The 25,374-nt window shown below is 42.5% G+C and overlaps 1 protein-coding gene across 2 annotated transcripts in view; it reads right to left on the bottom strand.

Annotated features, from left to right (window-relative positions):
* Positions 1–1,268: 1,268 nt before the first annotated feature.
* LOC306916597 (uncharacterized protein) overlaps positions 1,269–25,374 on the bottom strand; it is a 34,082-nt gene continuing 9,976 nt past the window's right edge. For both annotated transcript variants that reach the window (XM_079494536.1, XM_079494535.1), the window contains 3 exons: positions 5,648–5,714; positions 3,954–4,136; positions 1,269–2,270 (listed from right to left, as the gene is read on the bottom strand). In XM_079494536.1, the coding sequence (XP_079350662.1) occupies positions 1,691–2,270; positions 3,954–4,136; positions 5,648–5,714 (830 nt within the window). In that variant the 3' untranslated portion in view covers positions 1,269–1,690. The remainder of the gene's footprint in view (positions 2,271–3,953; positions 4,137–5,647; positions 5,715–25,374) is intronic.

Below are 25,374 nucleotides of genomic sequence, written 5' to 3'. Positions count from 1 at the left end.
AATTACATTTTTTATCAGAATCTCAAATCACACCCAGGTCTGACTGCACGCTGCAAGAGAAACCGCGTTGTGTGTATCCAATTACACCTTCCTGCTCTCAGAGGGAAACCTCAGCCAGCTGTTAATGGTTCCTGCATGAGGGTGAACTTGTGCACGTGTGAGCATTTACAATATGGTTGTGTTTACGCTGATATTTCTGTGTGTTAGTGTATACTGTTTGCTTTTCATTAAGAGCATGATTTGGAAAACTGTTTGCCTTTGCACAATGCATGGTTGGGGGGTTAAGAGGGGAGCTGAAAACTACTGTGTTCTCATTTATCATTCTGATAAATTTGGAGAAAATCTGTTGATATGCAAAGTGGGCAGTGATCCAGTTGCTACTGTATTCCCATTAACTGAAATACTAACTGATAAACACAAGTAAGTCCAGATTAGGTGTCTCTCGGCCTTGTGCGCGCGTGCGTGCGCGCGCACGTGTGTGTGTGTACAGTTTTTCATGGCCTCTAGGGAGTGTGCATGCAAAGTTTCACGCAGAATGGTGTGGAATGTGGATATTGTAACAGGCTGTATCAACTCTGTATAATAATCTAGACGAGACTGTCGTGTATCCTTATGTGTGGCTTTATTGACAACTCTTGGCTCTTACAGGAGTTATAGCCTACTGTAGATATAATGTGATTTATGTATTATTGAGTGAGATTATTAAAAAAATGATCTGTATAAGTACTGAGAGTTTAGTACTTAAAGGAGTAATTCACCAGAAATTACTCCCTTTTATTTATTATTTATTTGAATCAATTACACACGTCATGAATGAAGTCTTGAATTGATGGAGATTTATTTTAGTTTTTGTCACATTGTCACATTCCAAATCATTTGATCAGTGTTGATTTTGACAGAAAATTTAGATTTTAGTCGAGTCATTCTTGAATCGTTTATTTAGTTTCAGTCACATTTTAGTCACCTGGAATGTTTTAGTGTTAGTCTAGTGTCTGTATGCAAACAAGGTTTTCAATATTTCACCTTATGAACAAAGAATCTAAAATGTCTTGGTGTTGTGTTGTTGTGTGCTATAATTCTCCATGAATTGAATACACAAGACCTTCATGGCATGCATACAAGCCCTGTGCTCATCTGGGTTATCCTTTTTTTTTTTGCATACTGTTAAAGTATTCAATCAATCAATCAATCAATCAATCAATCAATCAATATGGTTAACTGTGTTTTTCTGTTGTAACAAACTGTGAAGATGAAGACAAATATTCGTATTATTATATTTATTCGGTATATAGATTCAAACAAATACAACATCTCCAAGTGACTGGTTGTGTACTAAGGAAGATGCTCCAATGATTATTATACAATTAGCAGTGCTATAAAGATGAAGAGAAATAAAGAACCAACAAATTAGCCCTTGATCACTAAGTCCCTCCCCAACCCATCTTTGTCCAATAGGCACGTTAGCAGCACAGCAAGCATGACCTGCATAGCAACCGTTGCTAAACTATTTGGATTGGCATTGGACAATCGCGTTTTGGGGTGGGATTTAGTGAAGGGCTAATTACAGCTGTATATAAATCTTGTGAAAAGGGACCTTCTGCAGAATGAGCACTTTTACTATTGGCGCTTTAAGTACATGTTGATGTCAATACTTTTGTACTTTTAACTCAAGTAAAATATTGTAGTATTTCTACTTGAGTTCCATCCCATGTCTTCTTTCATCATGGAACTCCATCCCTGGTCCTCTTTCATCATGGAACTCCATCCCTGGTCCTCTTTCATCATGGAACTCCATCCCTGGTCCTCTTCCATCATGGAACTCGTCTCCTGGTCTTCTTCCATCATAGACCTTCAACACGATGTTGGGTTGGTAGGTGTCGCTCATCGAGGCCTCCACCCTGAAGCCGTCCCGCTTGAACGTGAGCGGCTGACCGCCACGTTTGCGCTGGAACTCGGAGTCCTGGTGGAAGTCGTTGTAGTACATCTCCTTGTAGAGGTCGTAGTTGCAGCGCTTGGACTGGGTAGAGATAGATATCGGGTAGAGTCCCACCGCGAACCAGTTGGAGTACAAGTTGAAGTCGTACGGCACGGAGAACATAATGGCGAACCTCTTGGGTGGCCGTGCACCCACTTGGTTGACCAGGTCATAGGTCAGCACAGCCACGGCACCGCAGGCCGAGTGGGGCGTCTTGGTGAACAGCAACGTGGTCTGCTTGCCAACTTCAATGTTCGGCAAAACCTTGTAGTTATGCCCACTGAAAATGTACATGCTGCATTGAAGGAAAAAAAACATGTTAATAATTATATATACTAGTCCTTACCCGTTGTGAGATATTGCCCCCCATAAATATCTTTAATTGCCGTTCATTTTAACTTGTATAATATATTTGTGTGTTTTTTTAATGAATGAAAACAGCACTATAACATGAAAGTATTCGGGAAATATGTTCATGGCAAGGACCACAACATTTACACTTATTAGCCCAAGTCAGACCCCCATTTGAAAAGTATGAAGGCCCCCAGTTTGACATGCACCACAGAAACTATGGACAGTCGCACAGATACTCCCAAATGTATTTTGTGAGTCGCACAGATGAAGTTATAGGTGCATTTGCGTCCAAAATTCTGAGCTCTGGCTTGAGAAAACTCATGGCTTTTGCAACCTGTGATGTTGTGAGCTTGTAGATTAGCTGTTTTCGGCGGAGCGCGCACTTTATCTCCCAAAAGCATGTTCTTGCAACAAATGTTTAGCGCTTTATCTCCCCAAAAGCATGTTTTTGCAACAAACGTTAGAAATTTCCGCATTTGCGGCGCCCCCTATGGCTGAAAATGTAATTGCTTTGGGCTCTCCGTTGATTAAACCACCCACGACATGTGAATGGATTGGACATTCCGTTGGTGATTTGTGTCATTTTTTTGTAAAACAGGCTCCTCCCACAAAATGTGTACGCCGATTACAGCCGAACGATACAGACTATGAAAATTTTGTGAGATTTGCACAAAAGCTGTAGGTGGAAGAGCAAAAAGTGTGTTTTGAAGAATATTCAAAATGGCGGAAAATCATCGCGGGGAGATGCGTCACGACCCAAGGAATCCAGGGAAAGTGAAATGTTGATTTTACGACCTACGGTTCAAGAGTTATAAGGCGAAATGTAAAGTGGGCTTTTATAGCGCCACCATGAGGCCGACTGATGTATTATGAACCTCCCCTCCAAGTGTTGTGACTGTAGCTCCGACGGTTTCTGAGAGAAAAATACTTGATGTGAGTTTTTGCATTTTCCCTTGTAAGTGGATGGGTAATTTTAATGCACTAATAAATTAATTATTAATCAATAATTTGTAAAAATTGAAAAAAGGGCTTCGTTAAGACCTCCATATTATTATGGTCAATGCCTGTGTGAAAAGTGGGAGTGATTGGTGCTGGCAGTTAGGAAGTGTTTCTGACACACATTCAGACAGACATTCATTGGTTAATTATAGTATATATATATATAATTATGATATGATGATGATGATGATATGATCGAACGTTTTTAACTGAAATATTTGCTTCTGGGGGGTCCTTGGGACAACATGGGGGTTGGCGGCCAATTACTGGTCTCAGATCTTAATGGGTTAGCTGACCAGCCAACTGGGTTGACCTGAACCCCACAGAGAATCTAGGTTGTATTGTCAAGGGCTGCTCTCAAAGCAAACATGGGCTTCCACAGTGCCACAGGCTGATCACCTTCATGCCACTTGATGAAACAATTTGCATATTTATATAATAGTGTGCATAATGAGTACTTTTACTTTTGGTACTTTAAAGTCAATTTTAATGCCGATCTCGAGTACATTCGTTTTATACTTTTTGTAACAGAGTACTTCTAACATTGTGGTACTGGTACGGTACATTAACTTGTGATACATGTTTGAGTACTTCCACCATCACTGTATAAAACAATAATACTTACTGGGGGTTAACAAGATCATGGTCAGTACAATGGTTCTGGATCAAGATCAGAGCCTGGCGGTGCGTCGGCAGCAGGCCTTGCAGAGCGTTGGCGATGACAGTGATGGAAGCGGCTACGCCCAGAGCGTCAATTGCAATTGCAGTCCCAATTCCAAGAGCTGCTAGCGCCATGATGGGAAGATGCCTGTGGCACAAAAGAGCAATTTGTTACGACTTGGCCTCTAGTCTAGGCCATAACAAAAAGGAGGGATAAGTCACACGGCTGGTTTTAAAGTGTACAAATAATGTATTTATTTTACAATAACAATTAACCCAAATAAGAATTTACAACAACAATTAACCCAAATAAGAATGGCATGGACTGTGTAGCGCCAGCATCAGCGATGTATGGATGTGTGGTACAGTAAATGTAGTGTGAGGTGTTGGGATGATGCAAAGGCTAAACTAAAGAAACGCTGCTGGCATCAGGAAGACAGAGAGAACACAATGTTATTGTGGATCGATCGATTGATCGATTGAACACTTTATCAACAAATGTGAAATGTGTTTCTAACTTATTTATTTATTAGACACATTTAGATATACATTTGTACTTTTACTGGAGGAAATCTTGAATGCCAAACTTGTAACTATTGTATTTCTACAATAGGTTATTGATACTTTTACTCAAGTAAAAGAACGTGAGTACTTCTTCCATCACCGAGTAAACATTGTGTTTACATCCTACTATAAATGCGCCACGTCTCTGCGTACGTGCGTGCGTGCGTGTGTGCGTGCGTACGTGTGTGTACGGTTGTAATGCACGTAACTCAAGAACCGTTTGACCCACCGACTTCACATTCGACACACGTGTTCCACACCCCCACAGGGAGTGCAGTGCCAGGTATCGAGTCGGTCGGACCCACGGTTTTCCAGAACCACCACAAAAGGCTCTGGTCAGGCTCTGCCAGTGGGCCTAATGAGGCCAACTCCTTTCACCTGGACCAGGCTCTGCCAGTGGGCCTAATGAGGCCAACTCATTTCACCTGTGCAATTTCCAGCCTCTGCCTCAGCCAATTGAGGCTCAACCAATCAGGCTCTGCCAGTGGGCCGAATTGATTGCCAAGTACACTTTTCAGTACATAGTCTAGTATGCCAGAATGTGAACCCGGACATGTTGAGTACACTAACGTTTTATGTTAGAAATGTTTAGTATGGGTCGCCAGCATGTAGAAACTGCTGGATGCTAATTTGCATATGTTGAGCAATTTTCATAATTGGCATAATATGTGACCATACCATTAACAACATATAAGGAAAATATAAATCAAAATTTCATCAAGCTTTACAGTATGTAGAAATTTTGAATATTTTGCCTTCTATAGGTTGTTAATGGTATGGTCACATATTATGCCAATTATGAAAATTGCTCAACATATGCAAGTTAGCATCCGGCAGTTTCTACATGCTGGGGACCCATACTCAACATTTCTAGCATAAAACTTTGGTGTACTCAACATGTCCAGGTTCACAATGGGGCTCTATGGGCTGGCAAGTAGACTAACACAGGCACATACACAGATCTCCATGTGGGACACCGGCTGACAGTTAAAACGGGTGCTATAGGTTCCCAAGTTGCATCGTTCCAAAGTAGGCCGGTGGCCGACTGCGACGGGCACGTACAGGTCTAGTTAGATAAATTAAAGGTTAATTTACCTGGAATGAAGATATGTGTCGTCTGAATGGAGATGTGTGCCGCCTGGATTCGCGTCTTCAACAGCTTCTGGTTATTTGACACAAATGAAATATATATAGCAGCATCTCTTATAGGTCCCTCCCCCATTTCTCGCTTCACTCTGAACACAAATGAGTTATGTCGACATCAAATGAATGATTAATTGTTTAGATGTCGAAACCTTGCCCGTTATGATTTCGCCCAGGGCCTGGGCGAAATCATAACGGGCAAGGTTTCGACATCTAAAAACTTCAGTCAACCTGTCGTGACCCCAAACAGTAACAGCAGGACGTATGCTGCAGAAACAACAAAAAGACTCAGGACACTTGAAAGGTTTCTGAGGCCGCTTCAGATGAGGGGGTACCTGGAAAAATGTCTACCCCAAAAGGGGTAGCTGGTCCAAAAATGTTTGGGAACCCCTGCTGTACTGTACTGTAAGCCCTCCTCCCTGGCCTGTGTGTGTCTGTGTCTGTGTGTTAGGCTGTGCAACAGGGACACTTGGTGGTGAACAAAAGCTATAACGCTATTTTCATGCTCGGACACAGCCAGGGACAGACCCAGGGACACAGCCGTACACATAGCTGTCTATAGGAGTGGTTGCACCACACAAAATGGCAAAAGTTGGAAGAAAGAGACAGTCCAATATGGGAGAGAGACGCAAGGAAGTGCCTTTAGTGGAAAAGGATGATTGTAAAATATGCGGAGCACGTCGGAAGGGTATAGGCCTATTGTATAAGGATCAGGCATTTGTGGAATGAGCAACACAGCTAAATGTGTGGGTAGAACACATATGCCAAAACATTTGCCAAAATGGCAAGTGGTTGGTATTTATTCACCCTTGCCACAACAGCTTGGTTTGGTACGGAACAGTATCTCTCTCACGGGCAAGACAGAACTTGTCATCATTAAAGGCAATCTCAATGCAGTGAGATTCTGGAGCCAGTGGCAATCCCATATCTTCAGAACCTGGGGACCTAACGCCTCCAAAATCTAGGAGTGGAGAGGATGGAAATGCTGTGAGTCCAGACCTCAACCCAATGCCTGATTCTTACAATCTATACAGACTATACCTCGTTGTACGATCAACGATTAAAATTATATAAAACATAATACCAAATGGTATCATCAGGTTCAGGTTCATTTATTTGTTTGTCCCCGAAGGGCGATTTGGTTTACAACAAGGCATAACAGGCAGACACATGAATCACATAAAACACAGTAAAAAGAGCATGGTACACATAGAAATAAAATAAACAGTTCAAGGTTTCAGTGTAGCAAAGGAAATTCATAACGGCGACAAAGTTACCTCCTCCTCCTATCGTCATTTAAGGCCTGGATAGACACAGGCACGAAGGATAATTTATACCTGTTACTTTTTGCCCCTGGAACCTTTAGGCGAAGGCCGGAAGGAAGCAGCCTGTACTCAGAGCTGAGGGGATGGGAGTTGTCCAAAGAAATGGACTGGACTTGGCTTTCTTAAGCACCTGGTTTTTAAAGATATGATCCAGGCTACTGAAATTTACTCCTGCTATTTTTGAGGCCGTTCTCACAATCCTACCAAGCTGGTTTTTGTCCTTTAAGTTCAGGTTTCCGTACCAGCAAATAATGGAGAAGGATATAATTGACTCAATAAAAGCACTGTAGAACAGTTTCATTAGAGATTTATCCACCTGAAATTTGGCGAGCCTCCTCAAACAAAAGAGGCGTTGTTGGCCTTTCTTACACAGCAGATCACAGTTGACATTGAATTTCAGCTTGCTGTCAAATGTGGTGCCCAAGTATTTGTAGGTGGTCACCAGGTCAACCTGCTCACCATGGACAACATGGACAAAGTGGAGAAATAAAGGACCAAAGTTTCTGAACTTTTATAGTTTAGAGTGTATATTTTTAAATGGTATATTTTTTAGGTTTTATTACACAATACTTACTCTGATCTTTTTGAATCCTATACCTGACAAATAAACCAAAGTACGAAAACAATTAAAACTAAACTATAACTAAACTAAAACTAAACTAAAACTAAGCATTTCACCAAAATAGCAATAGCAAATAGCAATAGCAAACCCGCTCTAAAAACGAACTAAAACTAACTGAATTAGAAGGGGAAAAAAGCCAAAACTAACTAAAACTAAACTATAATGAAAAAAACTAAACTATTATAACCTTGTCCCTGACCATGCATTTAGTAATGTAGGAAAGTGAAGATTCGTATTTGAATTTATTGTATTGACCACAAGTTGAGAAACAATGCAGTAAATGATCTGGTGACAAATGTTGTCAGTTACTGGCAAGACCCTGAACCCCACCCCACATGTGTTAATGTGGGAAGTAAGAACGCTGGCATCGACTGTTCGCATGCCTGGGCGAAATCATAACGGGCAAGGTTTCGACATCTAAACAATTAATCATTAATTTGATGTCGACATAACTCATTTATGAACTTCCACAGAAAAGTGAGTTAGAATCTCAAGGGAAACCGTACCGTCAGGGTGGTACGTGGTCCCTGGTTCATAATCAGTTGAATGGTGTGCAAAATGCTTTAAAAAGTTAAACCTTGACATCTGAAGAGAACTTACAAAATGTCTGCATTAATATGTTTGCCTGGGCATACACATACAGTGTGCAATCAGAGATATGATGTCCAATTTAGGCCAATACTTAATACTATATACTATATACTAATACGAAAATGCGTATTTAAATGCATATTTAAATGTGCATTTACATGTGCATTTAAGTGCCATTAACAGATAAATCATACTTATGAACTGTAATGAGCTTATTTCTATTACACACGTTTGCGACGTCCAAATGAAGTTTCAACCAGAAGGAGGAGAAGACACTGGAGCAGCACGGACATTTTAAGCCTTTTATTTAGGTGCTAGTATACAAACGACTAACGTTTAGACCTAAAAGGTATTCATCAGTCATAAAGGTGGCAGCATTTGGGGAAGTCATTAAATACATGGTAGGTTAGTGCTGGGCTGTCAATGAGCCAATGGCAAATGGCCATGTTACATGTAATAACCACATACTACTGCCAGCAGTATATATATATATATATATATATAGGTATAGGATGGCTATAGGAAAAAACGCTGTTTAACAGTTAATTATATAAAGCTCAACAGTGAATCAACCATATAAAAGCCATGAAAATTAGAAAACATATTATAGGAACAACAGTGAACATAGACAAATAAGGGCCATGGCCCATAGGGCCAAATATTAAAAAAAGAAAGGAGATACAGGGGCACATTGAAAACTTTACAATGATACACTCTCAGACTCAGAGCATGAATAGAAGACCTCAGAGACCGTCTGAAAAATCATGCCTATAAAAAACATGTGACGCTCAGTTCTTCATTAAGGCCATTGGGTTCTAAAGTGTCTAGTGTGTTTATCCACAGTGCTTCTCTGCAGAGTAATTTATTAATCATATCGCCTCCCCGTGGCAGACTGTGATTTTCTCTATTCCCCAAAGTTTTAGGGAGGCTGGGGACCCATGCTTGGCAGCATTATAGTGCCTGGCCATTGCGTAATCAGGGTTGTTTGTTCGAATGGCGGTTTTGTGTTCACCAATGCGTAGTTTTAATTGTCTTTTAGTTTGACCAATATATGCAGTCCACAGGGACATTTAAGCATGTAAATGACATGTGTTGAATTGCAGTTAATATGTGAAGTGAGGGGCGCTCTTATTATCGTATACATAATCCAATAAAGATGAATATACTTCCTCATGAATTCATTTGTCAACTTATGTTTGTATGACGTAAATTCTCCTTTCATTGTCAATGGCAAATGTGACACGTGTTGTGACGAAAAGCTGTATAAAGGGGGGGTAGCGCCCCTCAAAAATACACCCTATAAGCCAAATGACAGTATGCACCCTATGTCCTCCTAGAGCAGGAGAGGTACAGGGTTCAATCCTCTTAGGGCAGTGCTTCCCAAAGTGGGGTCCGTGGACCCCTAGAGGTCCTTGAGGGAGTTCCAGGGGGTGCCCAGCTAAATGATAGTTAGGAACCAAATGGACCCTTATTGGTCTGTAACTCAGAGAGTGTACAAGTGGAACCAAATGGACCCGTTACTCTCAGAGTTAAATTAACTTTGATTTTACAATATAAATTGGGGGTCCCAGAGATAGAAATAATGGGTGCACGATTATGAAATTATGACCGATATCCGATCTCCGATTATTTGCAAGGTCATATCTGCCGATACCGATACTGAGTACTGACCGATTCCGATAGAGCAGGGGTTCTCAACGTTTTTGGCCGGGGACCCCCGGAAATGCTTTGGCAACGTCTCGGGACCCCCGCCCCGCCCCCTCCCGACCCCCAATATAAATCGACTGCTACAATAACCTTTTGGTGTTTTAAGCATTGTTATAATTTAGCTATTGAAAAATAGCAGATCTACAAGCTCATAGCGCGCCACCGAGTGGCGCGCTACGAGCTTGTAGGTCTGCTATTTTTGAAAAAAAGTGAAAATAAAATGTAATGTAATTTTTTTTTGAAAATAATTTGGGGACCCCCTAAAATAATTTGGCGACCCACGGGTTGAGAACCCCTGCGATAGAGGACCACAATGAAAACAATCCGGCCCTAGGGGCTTGGCCCAAAGCCTGTTAATAAGTATTCAATCAATCAATAGCATACTCTTTTCCAAGTGTCTTTTTCACAACTGAATAACTACTGAGATGAGTACACAAATGAAATGTAGAAAAATGTAAAGTTTATTTTTACTTAAGATTTTACATCATATTTGATTTGGCTTTTGTTCTTGTGTGCGACTATGGGCGGCAGTGGCTCAGGAGGTAGAGCGGCCGCTTGGAAACCAGAAGGTTCCCAATTCCCCTCATGCTCCCCCAAAATTAGTGTTAGTGTCTAACTTTTGATTTATATTGAACTCATTGATGATTTAAACAAATAAAAAATTGCTGGTGAAAACCGATTAAATAATCTGTATTATTTTGAGATGGGCCGATCTGGTCGATTCCGATTATGCTACCGATTAATCGTGCATCCCTAATAGAAATGCCATTAAATGGGGGTCCATAGACTAATGCTTGTCAAACTGGGGGTCCTTGACATGAAACGGGTTGAGAATCACTGCTAGAGCCGTAAAACTCTTCTCTTATTTAAGGGGGTCCCTGGCATATCTCTTCAAATGGGGGTCCGCTGGCTAATTAGTGTCAATTTGGGGGTCCTTCACATGAAAAAGTTTGGGAACCACTGTCTTAGGGCCATACATTATATATCACACGGATGACTGGCGTCACAGGTTGGCCATGTTGAAGTTCCAGATGCACATTAGAGTCACACCAATGTGGTCTGTGGAGTGTGGATCCCCAGAATCAATGTGATATATTTTCTTTCTTTCGCCATTTTATAAGAATGGGTATATTGTTTTAAATATTGGATATTATCCTATATTAATGAACAGTGAACACTGATAGCGGGAGTTGAATCTCACCGCTCTTGGTCTCTGGGGTGATTCCAAATCAATTAGCAATTAACATTTACTGTATGTCCTTTCAAACTTTTGGAGAATGCAGAGAATCTGTAGAGACGGACAGGTCCTATTTGATTTGATGCATTACTGTCGACATGCCAACGTTTGATGAGGTATACACAGTGTAGAATGAGGAAGTGTCTCCTCTCTCAGACCTAATGTGTTGTGGATTGTGCTGACTTGGCACGTTGGCCCTCGCTCATCAAGACGAGCACTATGCCAGGCATTCAATGTGCTGACATTGATGAAGTGACCTAATTATACCCAACACCACTCTACATGAAAGGCCTGCTACTGCAATGAGATGGGTCACAGGTTCAAATCCCAGCCCTCCCTCCACGCATCCCAGAGGACAGCTGATCAAACTGAGAGACCCAGTGCTGCTCAGCCCCACATTTTAAAGTGCTTCCTGTCTGACATCAGCAGCATAATGAAATAACAGCAGTGTCTCGGAGGGGAATTTAATGAAATGAAAGTCTTCACTGACGATCTTAAATACTTAAATATATGTGATGTATTAGGCATTCTGCCATCTGTTCAACCACCCTTTTCTAGCTGCATATTAACCACTTAAACCCCGGCATCTGCTGTGACGCGTTGTGAGCTTGTCGATTGACTATTTTCAGCAAAAGCTGAACACAAAACATAAAATAGATACTAGTATAGAGCCCTGAGGGACTCCAGTCAACCATAAATTGGGTTTAAGTGGTTAATTATACGCTGACAAAGCTGACCTTTACTGCAGAATGTTGTGACATTTGGCTTGAGAATGAGATGCTGCAAATACTAATTTAGAACAAAATCTCAGCTCAGATCCAAAAGAATAATTCAAATACAAATAAAATAAAAACTTCTTTAACCCTGTGACATTTCAGTTTGTAAATACATCAAAGATACGAACATAATCCATTTCCAATGGATGAAGCCTTGGCCTGGAAGAGAGGTCATCAGGTGATCTCCAACCTTCCCAGAGTGTTTCAACCATCAACCACCACACTCTCCAGTTGGCAGGCCAGCACTGATTGGCCAAGTCACTCCTCCAGGCTTCCAGCTATAGCAGCGGTGGGCAACTTTGACAATGGAGAGGGCCACTATATTTCAACACTCACTCCCTAGGGCCATATTTTACGGTCGTCGCAAAAATAGCCGATCTACAAGCTCAAAACGCGTCGCAGCGCGACGCGTTTTGAGCTTGTAGATCGGCTATTTTTGCTATATTTGAATTGAAAACCTGAATATTGTTTTGCTATTTTTTAATTGGAATCCTGAAAAGTAACCTTTTTGATTGAATTTCAAATGCATTTACCAGTAGTTATAGTTATGTTAACTTTATGAAAAGACAATAACATTTTAATACTATAGTCATTAAATACTAGGCATACTAGTCATGAAGTAATTAAAGCGGGTTTGGAATTGTAACAGCTGAAATCAATACTATATCAGTATTCTGATATTAACATGCGGGCCGCATTAAGTGAAGGTAAGGGCCGCATGTGGCCCACGGGCCGCCAGTTGCCCACACCTGAGCTATAGACAAGTCCACGGAGGGGCACCCCACGCGCAGCCATCACCGAGACGCAACCAGCACCGGGAGAGAAGGCCACACCTGGCCAACAGGGAGAGAAGGCCACACCTGGCCAACAGGGAACCAGCACCGGGAGAGAAGGCCACACCTGGCCAACAGGGAGAGAAGGCCACACCTGGCCAACAGGGAGAGAAGGCCACACCTGGCCAACAGGGAACCAGCACCGGGAGAGAAGGCCACACCTGGCCAACAGGGAACCAGCACCGGGAGAGAAGGCCACACCTGGCCAACAGGGAACCAGCACCGGGAGAGAAGGCCACACCTGGCCAACAGGGAACCAGCACCGGGAGAGAAGGCCACACCTGGCCAACAGGGAACCAGCACCGGGAGAGAAGGCCACACCTGGCCAACAGGGAACCAGCACCGGGAGAGAAGGCCACACCTGGCCAACAGGGAACCAGCACCGGGAGAGAAGGCCACACCTGGCCAACAGGGAACCAGCACCGGGAGAGAAGGCCACACCTGGCCAACAGGGAACGAAGAAGCCTGCCGGCCAGGTGCAGCAAACCAGTGCTCACCACGGGAGGCATAATGAAAACCCCTCTTTCGTTTCAAAATTCACCTCAAGAGTTCAAGAACTTATATATGTTGATTCTAAAACATCTGAATGTGTCACCACTAAACATTTGTTTTCCCCCTCTCTATATTATTGTATGTATACGGTATTTAAGTTTGTTTATATTGAAAAACCACGTAGGCCTAAGTCATCAATATCCAGTAGCCCAAATACGAGTCTGTCATGTATGCAAATCAGCGAGCTTTAAAAAAAAGTAAAAAAGTGTTTTTTATAAGCACAAGTTTGAGTGTTTTATTGCTTTCATACAACTATATCAACTCTTGTTACACAAATATACATAAATATTTTTGTATACTGGTTAGTGGTGTTCAATTTCACTAGTGCATTGCTTTCAGCCCTTCGCAAGCCAATACAGCCCCATTGTTTACCGTTGCTATAGACAACTTAATGCCAGCTGGACTGGGCCACAAAAGGTGATTTTACCATTGGTGTATTGTGGTTATTGGCACGGCTTGAATGCTTCGCTTAGCCAGCATAGTTAGCTTCAGACCCTGGATAGCCCATCTCCCATGCTCTGGACTATTCTCTCAGGGTACCTCTTGTCCTATGTATATAGCTCCCAGCCTTATATATAAGGATTATTTATTATATGTTCCATGGTTGTTTTGTTTGTACAGTATGTTTGTGTATAGTTACAAAGTGGACCACAATGGACAGACGTAATGTCTGACGTAATGAAATCACACCTGTGTGAACTGGGTGACCATAGCAACCATGCTCATTTTTTGGTACGAACAGACAGACAGACAAACTAACAAAGCCAGTTGTAGGAGTGGTTTACACCACTCAAAAACAGGGAGCTAAATATGACAGGTCTTAAATCTTTTCCACTGTGGACTTACAAATGAAATACCACATTTCCACGCTGGCGCACAATATCAGAAAGACTGATAAGTCTAAATTCTCAACTTGTTGTCTCAGGAGCTCAAAGGAACAGATGTTTATTTATATTAAAACCACTGTTCTGATCCAGCTCTGACCTCAGTATGTTAGGATGAATTGATTGTCAAAGTAAAACAAACAGAGGTGGTTCTGGAGCAAAGACAATAAAACACTGTGTTCCTGGAATGCTCAGGACTAAAATGTTGACGCAGGGAAGCTGTCAGAACTTTCCCTAAAGCTTCCGGGATAACGTTCCACACGTCCCAGACTATGTTCTCTCTTCCGGCTCCCAAACTGTGAATCCTGCTAAAGGTACAGTACGTATTGAAGTGATGCTTCGAGAAGTGTTGGAACACAATCAAAGTTTTATTAGGAGCAATCCCAGAGATTGCACCACGCAGACACAATCTCCCAAGTACATTTCTCCAACCCCTCTTATACAAAATGAGGGCAAACAAAATAGATACAATTATATGACTACTTTTAAAGGAGTATTTGCAAAAAAAAATGAGCCAACAAATGACTATTCTAGTAACAGGTGCAGAGGTTCGGACACTTACGACTGGGAGAGGATCAGACCTTAACAGTTTGTTCCTCACAGTAGGAGTCAGCACTTTTGTTTTAACAGACTGTAATTTCATTTTACATTCAGAATGTCACCTTGCTATTTCAAACTTGATTAACCTTGAATGACACATCTCTCCCATGCAGCTTGTTGAATGATTCATCTCTCCCATACAGCTTGGGGAAACTTGAGAAACGTTCTGAAGAACCAGGGCAAAATGGCGGAGGCCGAGCAGGCGTACAGGAACGCTCTGTACTACCGAAGGTTGTACAACAGAACTCACAGTTGTACAACAGTAGAACCTGTGAGTTCATCCTTCTACGTAGAGTTGTTCCCATACCAATACCAGTGTCTGAAAAGCTGCCGATGCTGGCTGCTGCCTAAAAAGCTTTTGTATCGTTATTGGTGAGTATGCCAGTCTATGCCATTCGGATACCATGTAAGACTTGTTAAGAGTCCATTTGTTACCCCCTCAAGGAACCCTGAGGGACGCTGGACCCCAATTTGAGAACCACTGTCCTAGATTTTATTTAATTACAGTATTGGTACTCGGTATCGACTGATACGCAAGTTATGGGCATCAGAATTGGTATCGGGGAGGAGAAAATGTTATTGGTACATCTCTACCTCAGCCAACAGAAACTTTGACAGGGGAGAGAGAGAGAGAGAGAGAGAGAGAGAGAGAGAGAGAGAAGGCAGCAAGTATTTTATGGCAGCGAAACACAAACATGATCTGACATATGGTGAGGAAAAACCCCTTTCCAGTCAACACAAGACATGAAACAGGACAGGACTTATAGCTTCCTTTGTCCCCTGTGGCCTTGATCTGTTCCTGCTGCCAGTGATGTGATTAATTGTGATTGGTGGAGCCTCAGGGAGAACCTGAAGTCACTTCTAATTCCCACATTAACCCTCATTGTCAAAGGTGGCAACCCCTTATAACAGCCCAAGTCTCTGGCTGTGCTAACAGCCTTATAACAGCCCATGTCTTGTCTGTAACTGTGTTTTAACTGTCTTGTTACGGCCATCAGAATGCTGACTGTATAGAATGTGAGGGAAACCAAAGTTAGTATCTTTTGTTAGTGTTTGTGGTGTTGTAGAAAACCGAGAAGCTGTTTCAACATGATGGATGGTTGGAACAACATATCAAGAGAGTGGAGTGGTAGGCCCTTGGATTGACCCAGGACTCACTGAAAAATAGCAGATCTACAAGCTCGTAGCGTGGCACTCGGTGCCGCACTACGAGCTTGTAGATCTGCCCAAAGTTGAAGGGCTTCAACCTTGTGTACTGGGTAGCTGAAGTTGAAGCTCTGCCCTTCAACTTTGGGCACTTTTACATCATCGTTAAATATGTTGTTCCCACAACCGAGAAGAGTATTTTACCCTTTACTGGAGGTCCTAGGCCCTAAAATGACCCCATGAGGAAGCGTTGACCTTTACTGAATTGCTTCAGTTTCAGGTCATTTGACCACCTAACTTCAGATGTGGGCATAATTACACCATTGCTTCAGTTTCAGTTCATTTGACAACCTTCTTTCAACTTTGGGCACTTTTACATGTAGGCTGACCCAAAGTTGAAACAGTTGCCAGGGGGACATATTTGGGCCTGGGGTCCTCATCATTGGATATGTTGTTCCCACAACCGAGAAGAGTATTTTACCCTTTACTGGAGGTCCTAGGCCCTAAAATGACCCCATGAGGAAGCGTTGACCTTTACTGAATTGCTTCAGTTTCAGGTCATTTGACCTACATTATCAAGAATACAGACATTACCTTGTCTCTGTAACGCCAATAAACATCATTTATAGTTTGTCAAACGACCTATACTGTAGGTTCGATTCGTTTTCAAATGAAAACGGCCTCAGATCTATTGAAGTAAAATCTGCCTTTAATGTTACTTAAAATGTATTAATGGGTAAAAAGGGGGCGGGGGGGGGATCACATCCGATGAGAGAAGTTTCTTTTTAAATGTATTCCGTGCTTGACAAGACATTTTTGTCTCCCCAATTAGATCAAATATTTACAGTAGGTAAAATGGCACCAAACATTCTTCTCTTCTGTGACTTGAATGCAGTTGTGTCCAGTTTCTAGAGGATTAAAAGGGTCAAGTGTTGCATCTCTCTGTTTCTAGAGGTCAATTAAAGGGTCAACTATTGCATCTATTGCTTGATGCTTCAGGAGAGCCAACAATATTTTGAGGCTCTCATGCATTATTATAAACTGGCCATTGGGAGTCTGCCAACTATAGCATGTACAGTTGGGTGCCACCGATATTGTCCCTTATTATTTGACCCATTTAGGCCTGACCTCAAAATTAAAAAAAAATCCTTCTAAATCCTCCAGTTTTCTGAAATAAATATTTTCACGATTTAAAAAAAATAGCAGACCTACAAGCTCGTAGCGCGCCACTCGGTGGCGCGCTATGAGCTTGTAGATCTGCTATTTTTCAATAGCTAAATTATAACATAATGTTTAAAACACCAAAAGGGGTTCCCGCCCAAAATGGGTTAACTGTCCTTTTGCACAGATCACGCAAACCTCAGCAAAAAGAAAAGGACAATATCGATGGCCTCCAACTGTAAGTACTCTTAAGAGGCTTATTATAATAACATACAGTATATCGTCTCTGGAAACCTGATTACAGTATGTCCAAAAGTGTTACTTTTCAGCATTTGAATTCTAAAATAGCAAAAGTGGCAGATCTACAAGCTCAAAACGCGGATCTGCTACTTTTGTGTGATGCTGTAGTCAAGTGGATATGATCAAGTAGGGCGTTTAATTTACGAAGAAGCCAGACGGCAATGAAATAATAGCCTACATAGTCTATTACACAAAGGAAGTGATCATGATGAGGAGCCGATAGCAACAAATTTAAAGTTTGGCACGTAATATTCTGTTGCAGGGGGCACGGTGGCGCAGATTTGATTCCCGCTGGGGGGCGTGTTCTTTCCTCCACGTCATCAGTGCCCATACCTTAGGCGGGGTTGGCAAAAGGGCCTTTCTGTTTTATTTGGAGTTTGCATGTTCTCCCCGTGTCTCCTAGGGTAGGTACCCGCACAAAAAACATCCAGCAATCCTGGTCTCTAAATGGCTTCCTGGCCAGTAGAAGGACTGGTTGGAATAATGTGTTCCTTCCACGCGCTATAGTATTATCGAGGAAACTCATCCCTGTCAGGTGAAAAGAAGCGGCTTGGACTCCTCATGCATGAAGGAAGCATGAGGTCAGTCTGTTGCTCTCCCCATGATGGCAGAGGGAGTGTAGCGCCCAGGATTAGATAATTGACAAAAAAAAATGGGTTACAAAATCATGGGATAAAATGTAGGTTAAAAATATATGTAGGCCTATTCTGTTGTATCCAGACAATGTTGCCAGGTAGGCCTATGTTTACACATACAGTATACAAAGAATGTTTCTCAGTGAGGTTGGTGCATTATTACACTGAATAATGGCCGAATTAAGAAATAGTAGCATAAAAACATTCTGTACCGCTTTTGTATTGTTTTTTGCTTTTACTATGAAATCCTGCGTCTAGCGTCCGTCACACCACCATATATGGTTACCAATCCATCATGCCTTGTGACATCACGTGACATCATGGAGACCCTTAGATCTCCATATATGGATCTGACCTCGTGATATCACATGACATCATGGAGACCCTTAACGCCTCCATATATGGTCACGTCTCGTGACACGTCACGCCATCTCATGGCCATCTCCATATATGAAGATCACAACACTGACCTCATCTAACCCTGGACAACCATACATGGAGAATACAAGTTCATCACCTAGCTCTGCATATGGAGCCAGCCAGCATCTCTTGTTGATCTGACCTCATCAAACCCTGTACACTCAAGACACGCTCCATAATATAGCCAGTACAGAATTCATTCCATATGTTGATCTGACCCCCCACCCCCCCCCCCCCCCCCATGCCAAAGCGCCACCGTCACCCATGCGGATGCGTGCGCGCGACCTCGGCCTTTAGGGCGAGATCAGAGAATAAGGTCTCATTTTCATTCTGGATCTTGGTTACATTGGTTCATTTAGATGCCACAGTAACATGAAAGTCAATCTCCCTCTCGGTTACAGTTCATATCTGGGCTGAGAAAGTGAGAATCAATCTCTCTATTGCTCATGTCTGGGCTGAGAATCAGTCATTCAGTCCATCAGACTCAGGACAGTTTGGACACAAGTTATCATTATATTCGTGGTCTACCACCTAGACTGTGCACCTTTCCATTTGATTTTCTCTCTGTCCCTGTCCTCTTGGCTCTTGCACAGTGGCCTACTTGAACACAGGCATTATACTAATGAACCAGGGCAGCCTGGAGGAGGCCAAGCGCACCTTCCTGACCTGTGCCGAGATCCCAGACGAGAACCTCAAAGACCCACACGCCCACAAGAGCTCTGTCACCAGCTGCCTCTACAACCTGGGGAAGCTGCTGCAGGAACATGGAGGTGAGTGTTGGCCAGGTGAGTGTTGTTACCATGTTAGGTTGTACAACATTAGCTGTACATGGAATAGCTGTACACAGACGGACAGGTGCAAAAACATAATCTCCTTCTCCTGGCCTTTCGGTGATAAAACTTTCAGTCAGTCTAAGCTGTACAGAAGATATGCCCAGACAGTTTGCACCACAGAGTCTGTTCAACATGATGGGTCAGTTACTGATGGAACATCTCTATCTTCATCTCCATTCATACACTGAGCTGCTATGTTCACTGAAATGTTCATGTTCTGTGAAGTATCATTTACATACAAAGTGGTATTTTGATGAGGTGAAACCTCTGCATTGAATTGAATTTCCCTCGACTCCAAAAAGTAATTTCATTTATTGTGTGTGCCTAGGCCACTAAGGTCAGTAATTATCAACCTTTTTAATTTCAAGAACCGTCGATTTGATATGAATTGCTAGGCCATTGACCCCCATTTGATAGGATATTGATCTCCGGGACCCCAATCTGAAATCTTGTATTTGTGAATCTATGTCATTGAGGCTGATTCTAAATATGTCTTTTTAGAAAAACAGTTTTCAGAAAAACATCGCTTTAAAAAATATGAATTCAAAGATTTGCACAAATTCAAAAACAACAACACTCTGGCTGGCTGCAGTTTTAGTTATAGTGTTCAGTGTGAATGGCCCTTTTAGGCTGCTCAACAGTGCCATTTTAGGTCACCCAGCGCCAGTGGTATTGCAGCTGTTCATACCCCAAACAGACAGACATGAATTATGCCCGTTATCGCTGCTTGCAGATATATATATATATATATATATATATATATATATATATATATAATATAACGTACAAGCTTCTCTGCAACTCCTATTTCAGATAATGGTCCATAGATGGTGTGCAGAACGCTTCATGCAAATTGCTCAAAAATCCTGCCAGAAAATCAGGTTTAAGCGTTTTTCAAACTGCTCAAACTGGCGGAAAATCTGAGGGTGGAGTTTACTTGTCAAAGTTACATATGTGTTCCCCATGAGTCAAGGCACATGTTTAAACAAGGTCCATGTTTTTTTGCCAAACAAGGCATGAACGAAAATAACATCGCCTGGATGCAACCGGGACGTATCCTCAGTGATGTATCCCAAGGTCATCAGGGTTTCGGGTCTCGCGAACATCATAACCCTCACTCGGGTGACCCAGCCGGGGTGATCAAGACCCGACTTACGTCCCAGTAGCCCTCGATCAGACCACTAGGGAAAGACAGGGCCGCACAATCCGTTGGATTGGCATGTGTTATGCCTGTTCAAATGTTCATTTTCAAACGATTGCTATAGCGACCCCCTTTGGCCAATTGGAGTAGAACTGGTTTCAACGCTATTTGACATGACCCTGTCCTGCCCTCTACCATACTGTAAACTGTAAAGTTTCATAAACATGTGTGTATTAGGGGCAAAGGAAGGATTTTCATAAAAATGCAATTTTCATTGGCTCATAAAACTTTCATTTTTAATCTTAAAAACAAAAGCCCAACATTTTCATTAGATATTGGTCCAAAGTTTGCACTTTTTGGCGGACTAAGAAGAAGAAGAACAGACAAATACAAGTGCTTGGCCCCTTAAAAATAGCATCTACATGCTCATAGTGCAGCACAAAGTGACATGCTATGAGCTTGTATATCTGCAATTAAAAAACAAACCATGACACAAAATGAGGATCATTTGTCAAATATCTTTGAATACCTTTCTTCAACAGTCTTGCACTCTCATCCATTTAAATTATTAGGCATTATTTGCATGCATGTGTACGCGTGTGCGTACGCATGCATGCGAGCGAGCGAGTGCCTGTTGCGTGTGTATGCATGTCCTACAAGGTTATGCAATGTCTGGGAGACACTTTGTTACAAGTGATGTCATCAGACCATGATTTCTTTACCACTGGTGTCCATCAGCTCGCTGCTTTCTCATATCAAACAGAATATGTTGCCAATATTGTGATCACTTTGAAACAAGCTGCATTTTTCGCGATGTGAGCTTGTAGGTCAGCTATTGTAGATTGTGTGCTTGTGAGTTGTAGATCGGCAATTGCAGATCGACCAAACAGAAGAGGGGAAGCATCGTGACGCATTGTGAGCTTGTAGATCGGCTATTGTAGATTGTAGAGTTATATACTGTATAGGGCTTAAGTTGTTAATGTATGTTTTGTAGTAATAATCAAAAATGGCTAAGTAAATTAATTAGTACTCAAAGTTTTCAAATAATTGGAGTAAAAGTACAATATTTGCCTCTAAGATGTAGTGGAGTAGAAGTAAAAATATTGGAAATTGGAAATACTCAAGTAAAGTACAAATACCTCAAAATTGTACTCAAGTACAGTACTTAGTAAATGTACTTAGCTACTTTCAAGCGATCTGAAGTGATAACAGAGAAATGTGCGTGGGGAGGACTTAATTCGCATGGCGACTGGATTGGGGAGAAAAAGGGGTAAAAAGAGTCAACAGAGTTCTAGTGTCTTATCAGCCTTGTTGCACCTGGAACAGATTGATGCTTATCGACGTCACATAACCTTCACACAATCTACTGCAGACTCTCTCTGGAGGAAGGTTAATGAAACTGGGTTCTAACAATTCAATCAGTTCAGTGTCAAACTGGCTTCAGTCAACCTCTGAGTGCCAAACTGGCTTCAGTACTTTTGCTTCAGTCAACCTCTGTTGACCGAAGCAAAATAAATGAAATGCAAACATCGACTTCATCGTTCTTCTGATATTTACTTTGAGCTTCAATTCTCCCCTGTCAGCAATTCCTGTGCATGTGTGAAGCTATATTGTATGTAACTCACAACTCTTGAGGCCATATTTACCTGTGCATGAGTCCAAGAATGAGTTCCTTTTTTAATGTTCTAAGTTCCAAACACGACGACATCTAAGACGCTCACCTGAACTACGGCAAGCTGCTCTCCATCACCGTAAGTCCCTGTTCTTTGACTGCTGCATGGGAACCACTGTTAACTATTAAGAATACATTTCCTCTGCGCTCTGGTGACACAGTGATTAACCACCGTGGAGGTTGTGGGTTCGAATCCACCGTCCATGGTGCATCCAGCTTAGTCAAGGTCAAAACGCAAACACAATTGGCCCGTGTTCTGGGGAGCGAAGCCAAGAGGTGATGGTGAAAAGTGTCACTGCGTGCATTCCTACGGGCTTGGGGTGGCACCTGTCAGCAGGGAGTGTTGGGCGGGAGGAGTAGGACGAATGCTCTACGTCCTCCCAGTGGGGGCTCCTCACTGGGAGGTGAGTTTATGGGATACAACAGCAATGACAACACAGAAACGGGTGTGGGGAGGAACTAATTGGAACAACAACTACAGTACATTTAATTGTTGTTACAAAAGATAATGATGACGGGACACATCTGGTCCTTTCAGCACTGGTGGAAAAAGTAGGTGCAGTACTTAGTTCAGACTAGTCATTGGTTCGACAAACGACAACCTACCTCAAGCAACAGCTGAGGTAGAGTGTTCCAGACTTCCCTCTCTAGAGCAACATTAGTGACTTCATCCTGGGGGATCCTGAGACATTCCAAGGCCAGTGAGTCGATGTGTTTTCTCCAACTGCGCCTTGGCCTGCCTCGGGGTCTCCTCCCAGTGCCTCAAGGACCTCCCTAGGGAGACGCCCGAGAGGCATCCTAACCAGATGCCTGAACCACCTAAGCTGGCTCCTTTCCAGGCGAAGAAGCAATGACTCTACTCCGAGAAGTACTACTTCTACAAGTAGAAGTCCCGTATTCAAAATGTACTCAAGTAAAAGTACAAAAGTATCAGCATCAAAATGTACTTAAAGCACTAAAAGTAAAAGTACTATTGCAAAGTTCAAAATGTGTACAAAATCTTTTGAAAATAGCCGGTCTACGAGCTCACAATGCGTCGTAATGCGACGCATTGTGAGCTTGTAGATCTGCTATTTTCAAACGGCCAAAATGTATATAGAGCTGAAGTGGTTAATATACGTGTTCATGTGGCTCGAGGGGAGCGGAGAGGTAGGGGGAGCCAGGTTGTGCAGTGCCTTGTTGGTGGTGAGGAGTAATTTGAAGTCGATTCGTTGTTTGACAGGGAGCCAGTGGAGGTCGTGAAGGTACAAGGTACAGGTACAAATTCCAGTCCTTAAAGTAAAGTACAAATACCTCAAAATTGCACTTAAGTACAGTACTTCAGGGACCTTGGAGTGATGCTAACCTGCAAGTGATGTCGCTGCCAAACACCTTTCAGAGAACAAGAAACAAGGCAGCTGTTTCTTTTTTCTTTCAAAAAAAGAATCTGCATAATATAATTAAATATCTGTGTGATCTATATGTCTGAAGGTCAGAGACATGGGGAGTGAGTCTGGTGCAGCACAATGGATGCCAACACTTAATTCACTGGATGAGCTCCAGGTGTGTGTGTGTGTGTGTTTGCATGCGTGTGTACGCGTGTGCGTACATGCATGCATGCGAGCGAGCGCCTGTTGCGTGTGTATGCATGTCCTACAAGGTTATTAATAACATTTCATTAATTAGTATTGTGTGACCTCAGAGTTCTTGAGCGATTCTCACGACTCTCTATCATATTGCCAAATTTCGTGGAAAACAATAGCACAGAACTGCCAAAACTGCGAAAAATGGCAGAATCCGTACGGAAACAATAACGGGTCTACGCCCTTCGGGCTTGACCCCCAACTAGGAAACCCATTTTATATGGATATAGAACTAATGAACCATGATGGTGACAACAGATGTGAGGTTTGGGACGGGGAAGTGAAAATGTCCCATGATGCTCTCTGAGTGACCTCTGTGACCTCATCTAGAATGACTGTCTGGTGATGCAACACACAACCGGAGGTCATTCCAGCGCTCCTTACGGACACTACATAAACTATGAATGCATCTCTCACACACACACACACACACACACACACACACACACACACACACACACACACACACACACACACACACACACACACACACACACACACACACACACACACACACACACACACACACACACTGTCTGTCTGTCTGTCTACAACCACACTTCGGGGACATACACATACAGAACTGTCTGTCCACAACAAGGCATAGGGGACATGCAGGAGAGACTGGATGTTTCCGGGACAATGGGGCTTATAATTCAATTACACCACTTCCATATTAAAATAATCACTCTATCAGCCCCGAGGAGCTACATCCATACTACAGACAACATGGAGGAAAGGTCAAACTGAAGTTGTGTCATACGGGAAACTTTAGTTTAGCCTTAAAACGGGGAATGATTTAACTATGTAATTAATTTGGGGAAATGTTTTTCCTGTGGGTATGTGGGGCCGTGGCCCATGGCTCGGGCCTGTCATTCGCCATCAGATGAACGACTGGTGGTCTGTGGTGGCTCATTCAAAAGAAGACATTTTCCTCAATACAATACAACTTCTTAGCAGGTTCCAGGACTTTGCACTGAATACTGGTATTCTTCAGTCAGGCTCTGGTCCCAGTCAGAGACCTCTGTTCAAAACGATTTTCTCTTGTGGACAATAACGGACATCTAATCTAATCTAATGGTTGAATTGATACACCAACTGTTGTAGTGTACTGTACTCTATTTATTCCACTCTTGGAGCTGTTAAATCCTTATTTGCTTCAACAACATAACTCTAAACAACTGCTCTCCTTTCAAATAGCGAATGATAAAATGGGGAAGAGAAGCATAATTGAATGTGAAGTTGGCTCATTTAGATCGAGCCAGCCGTGAGCATATGGGAAGAAGCTAATGAACCCAAACTAATATGAACAGTCTCTCATTTCACGTTGAGTGTAGAATCCATCGGCAATATGGAAGCAATCAGTGCAACAGCGAAGAGGAAAGAAAGGAAGGGAGGCCTTGTTCACAAAGAAAGACGCAATATCTTTCTCACACACACCTGCATGCACACACGCACATACACGCGCACACACACACACGCATGCACGCACACACACCCTTTGAGGTCTTGTGTTTAAAAGGTGGGGTGTGGGTGTGGGTGTGTGTGTGTGTGTGTGTGTGGGGGGGGGGGGGTGCATCCCCCTCTGGGCCTTCTCTTTATGAGCTTCAATCTCCTGGTGC

This window comes from Electrona antarctica (genome assembly GCF_951216825.1).
Source record: "Electrona antarctica genome assembly, chromosome: 23".
Classification (NCBI taxonomy): Eukaryota; Metazoa; Chordata; class Actinopteri; order Myctophiformes; family Myctophidae; genus Electrona; species Electrona antarctica.
Note: the sequence above shows the minus strand (reverse complement) of the source record. Positions and strands in the feature narration are given on the sequence as shown.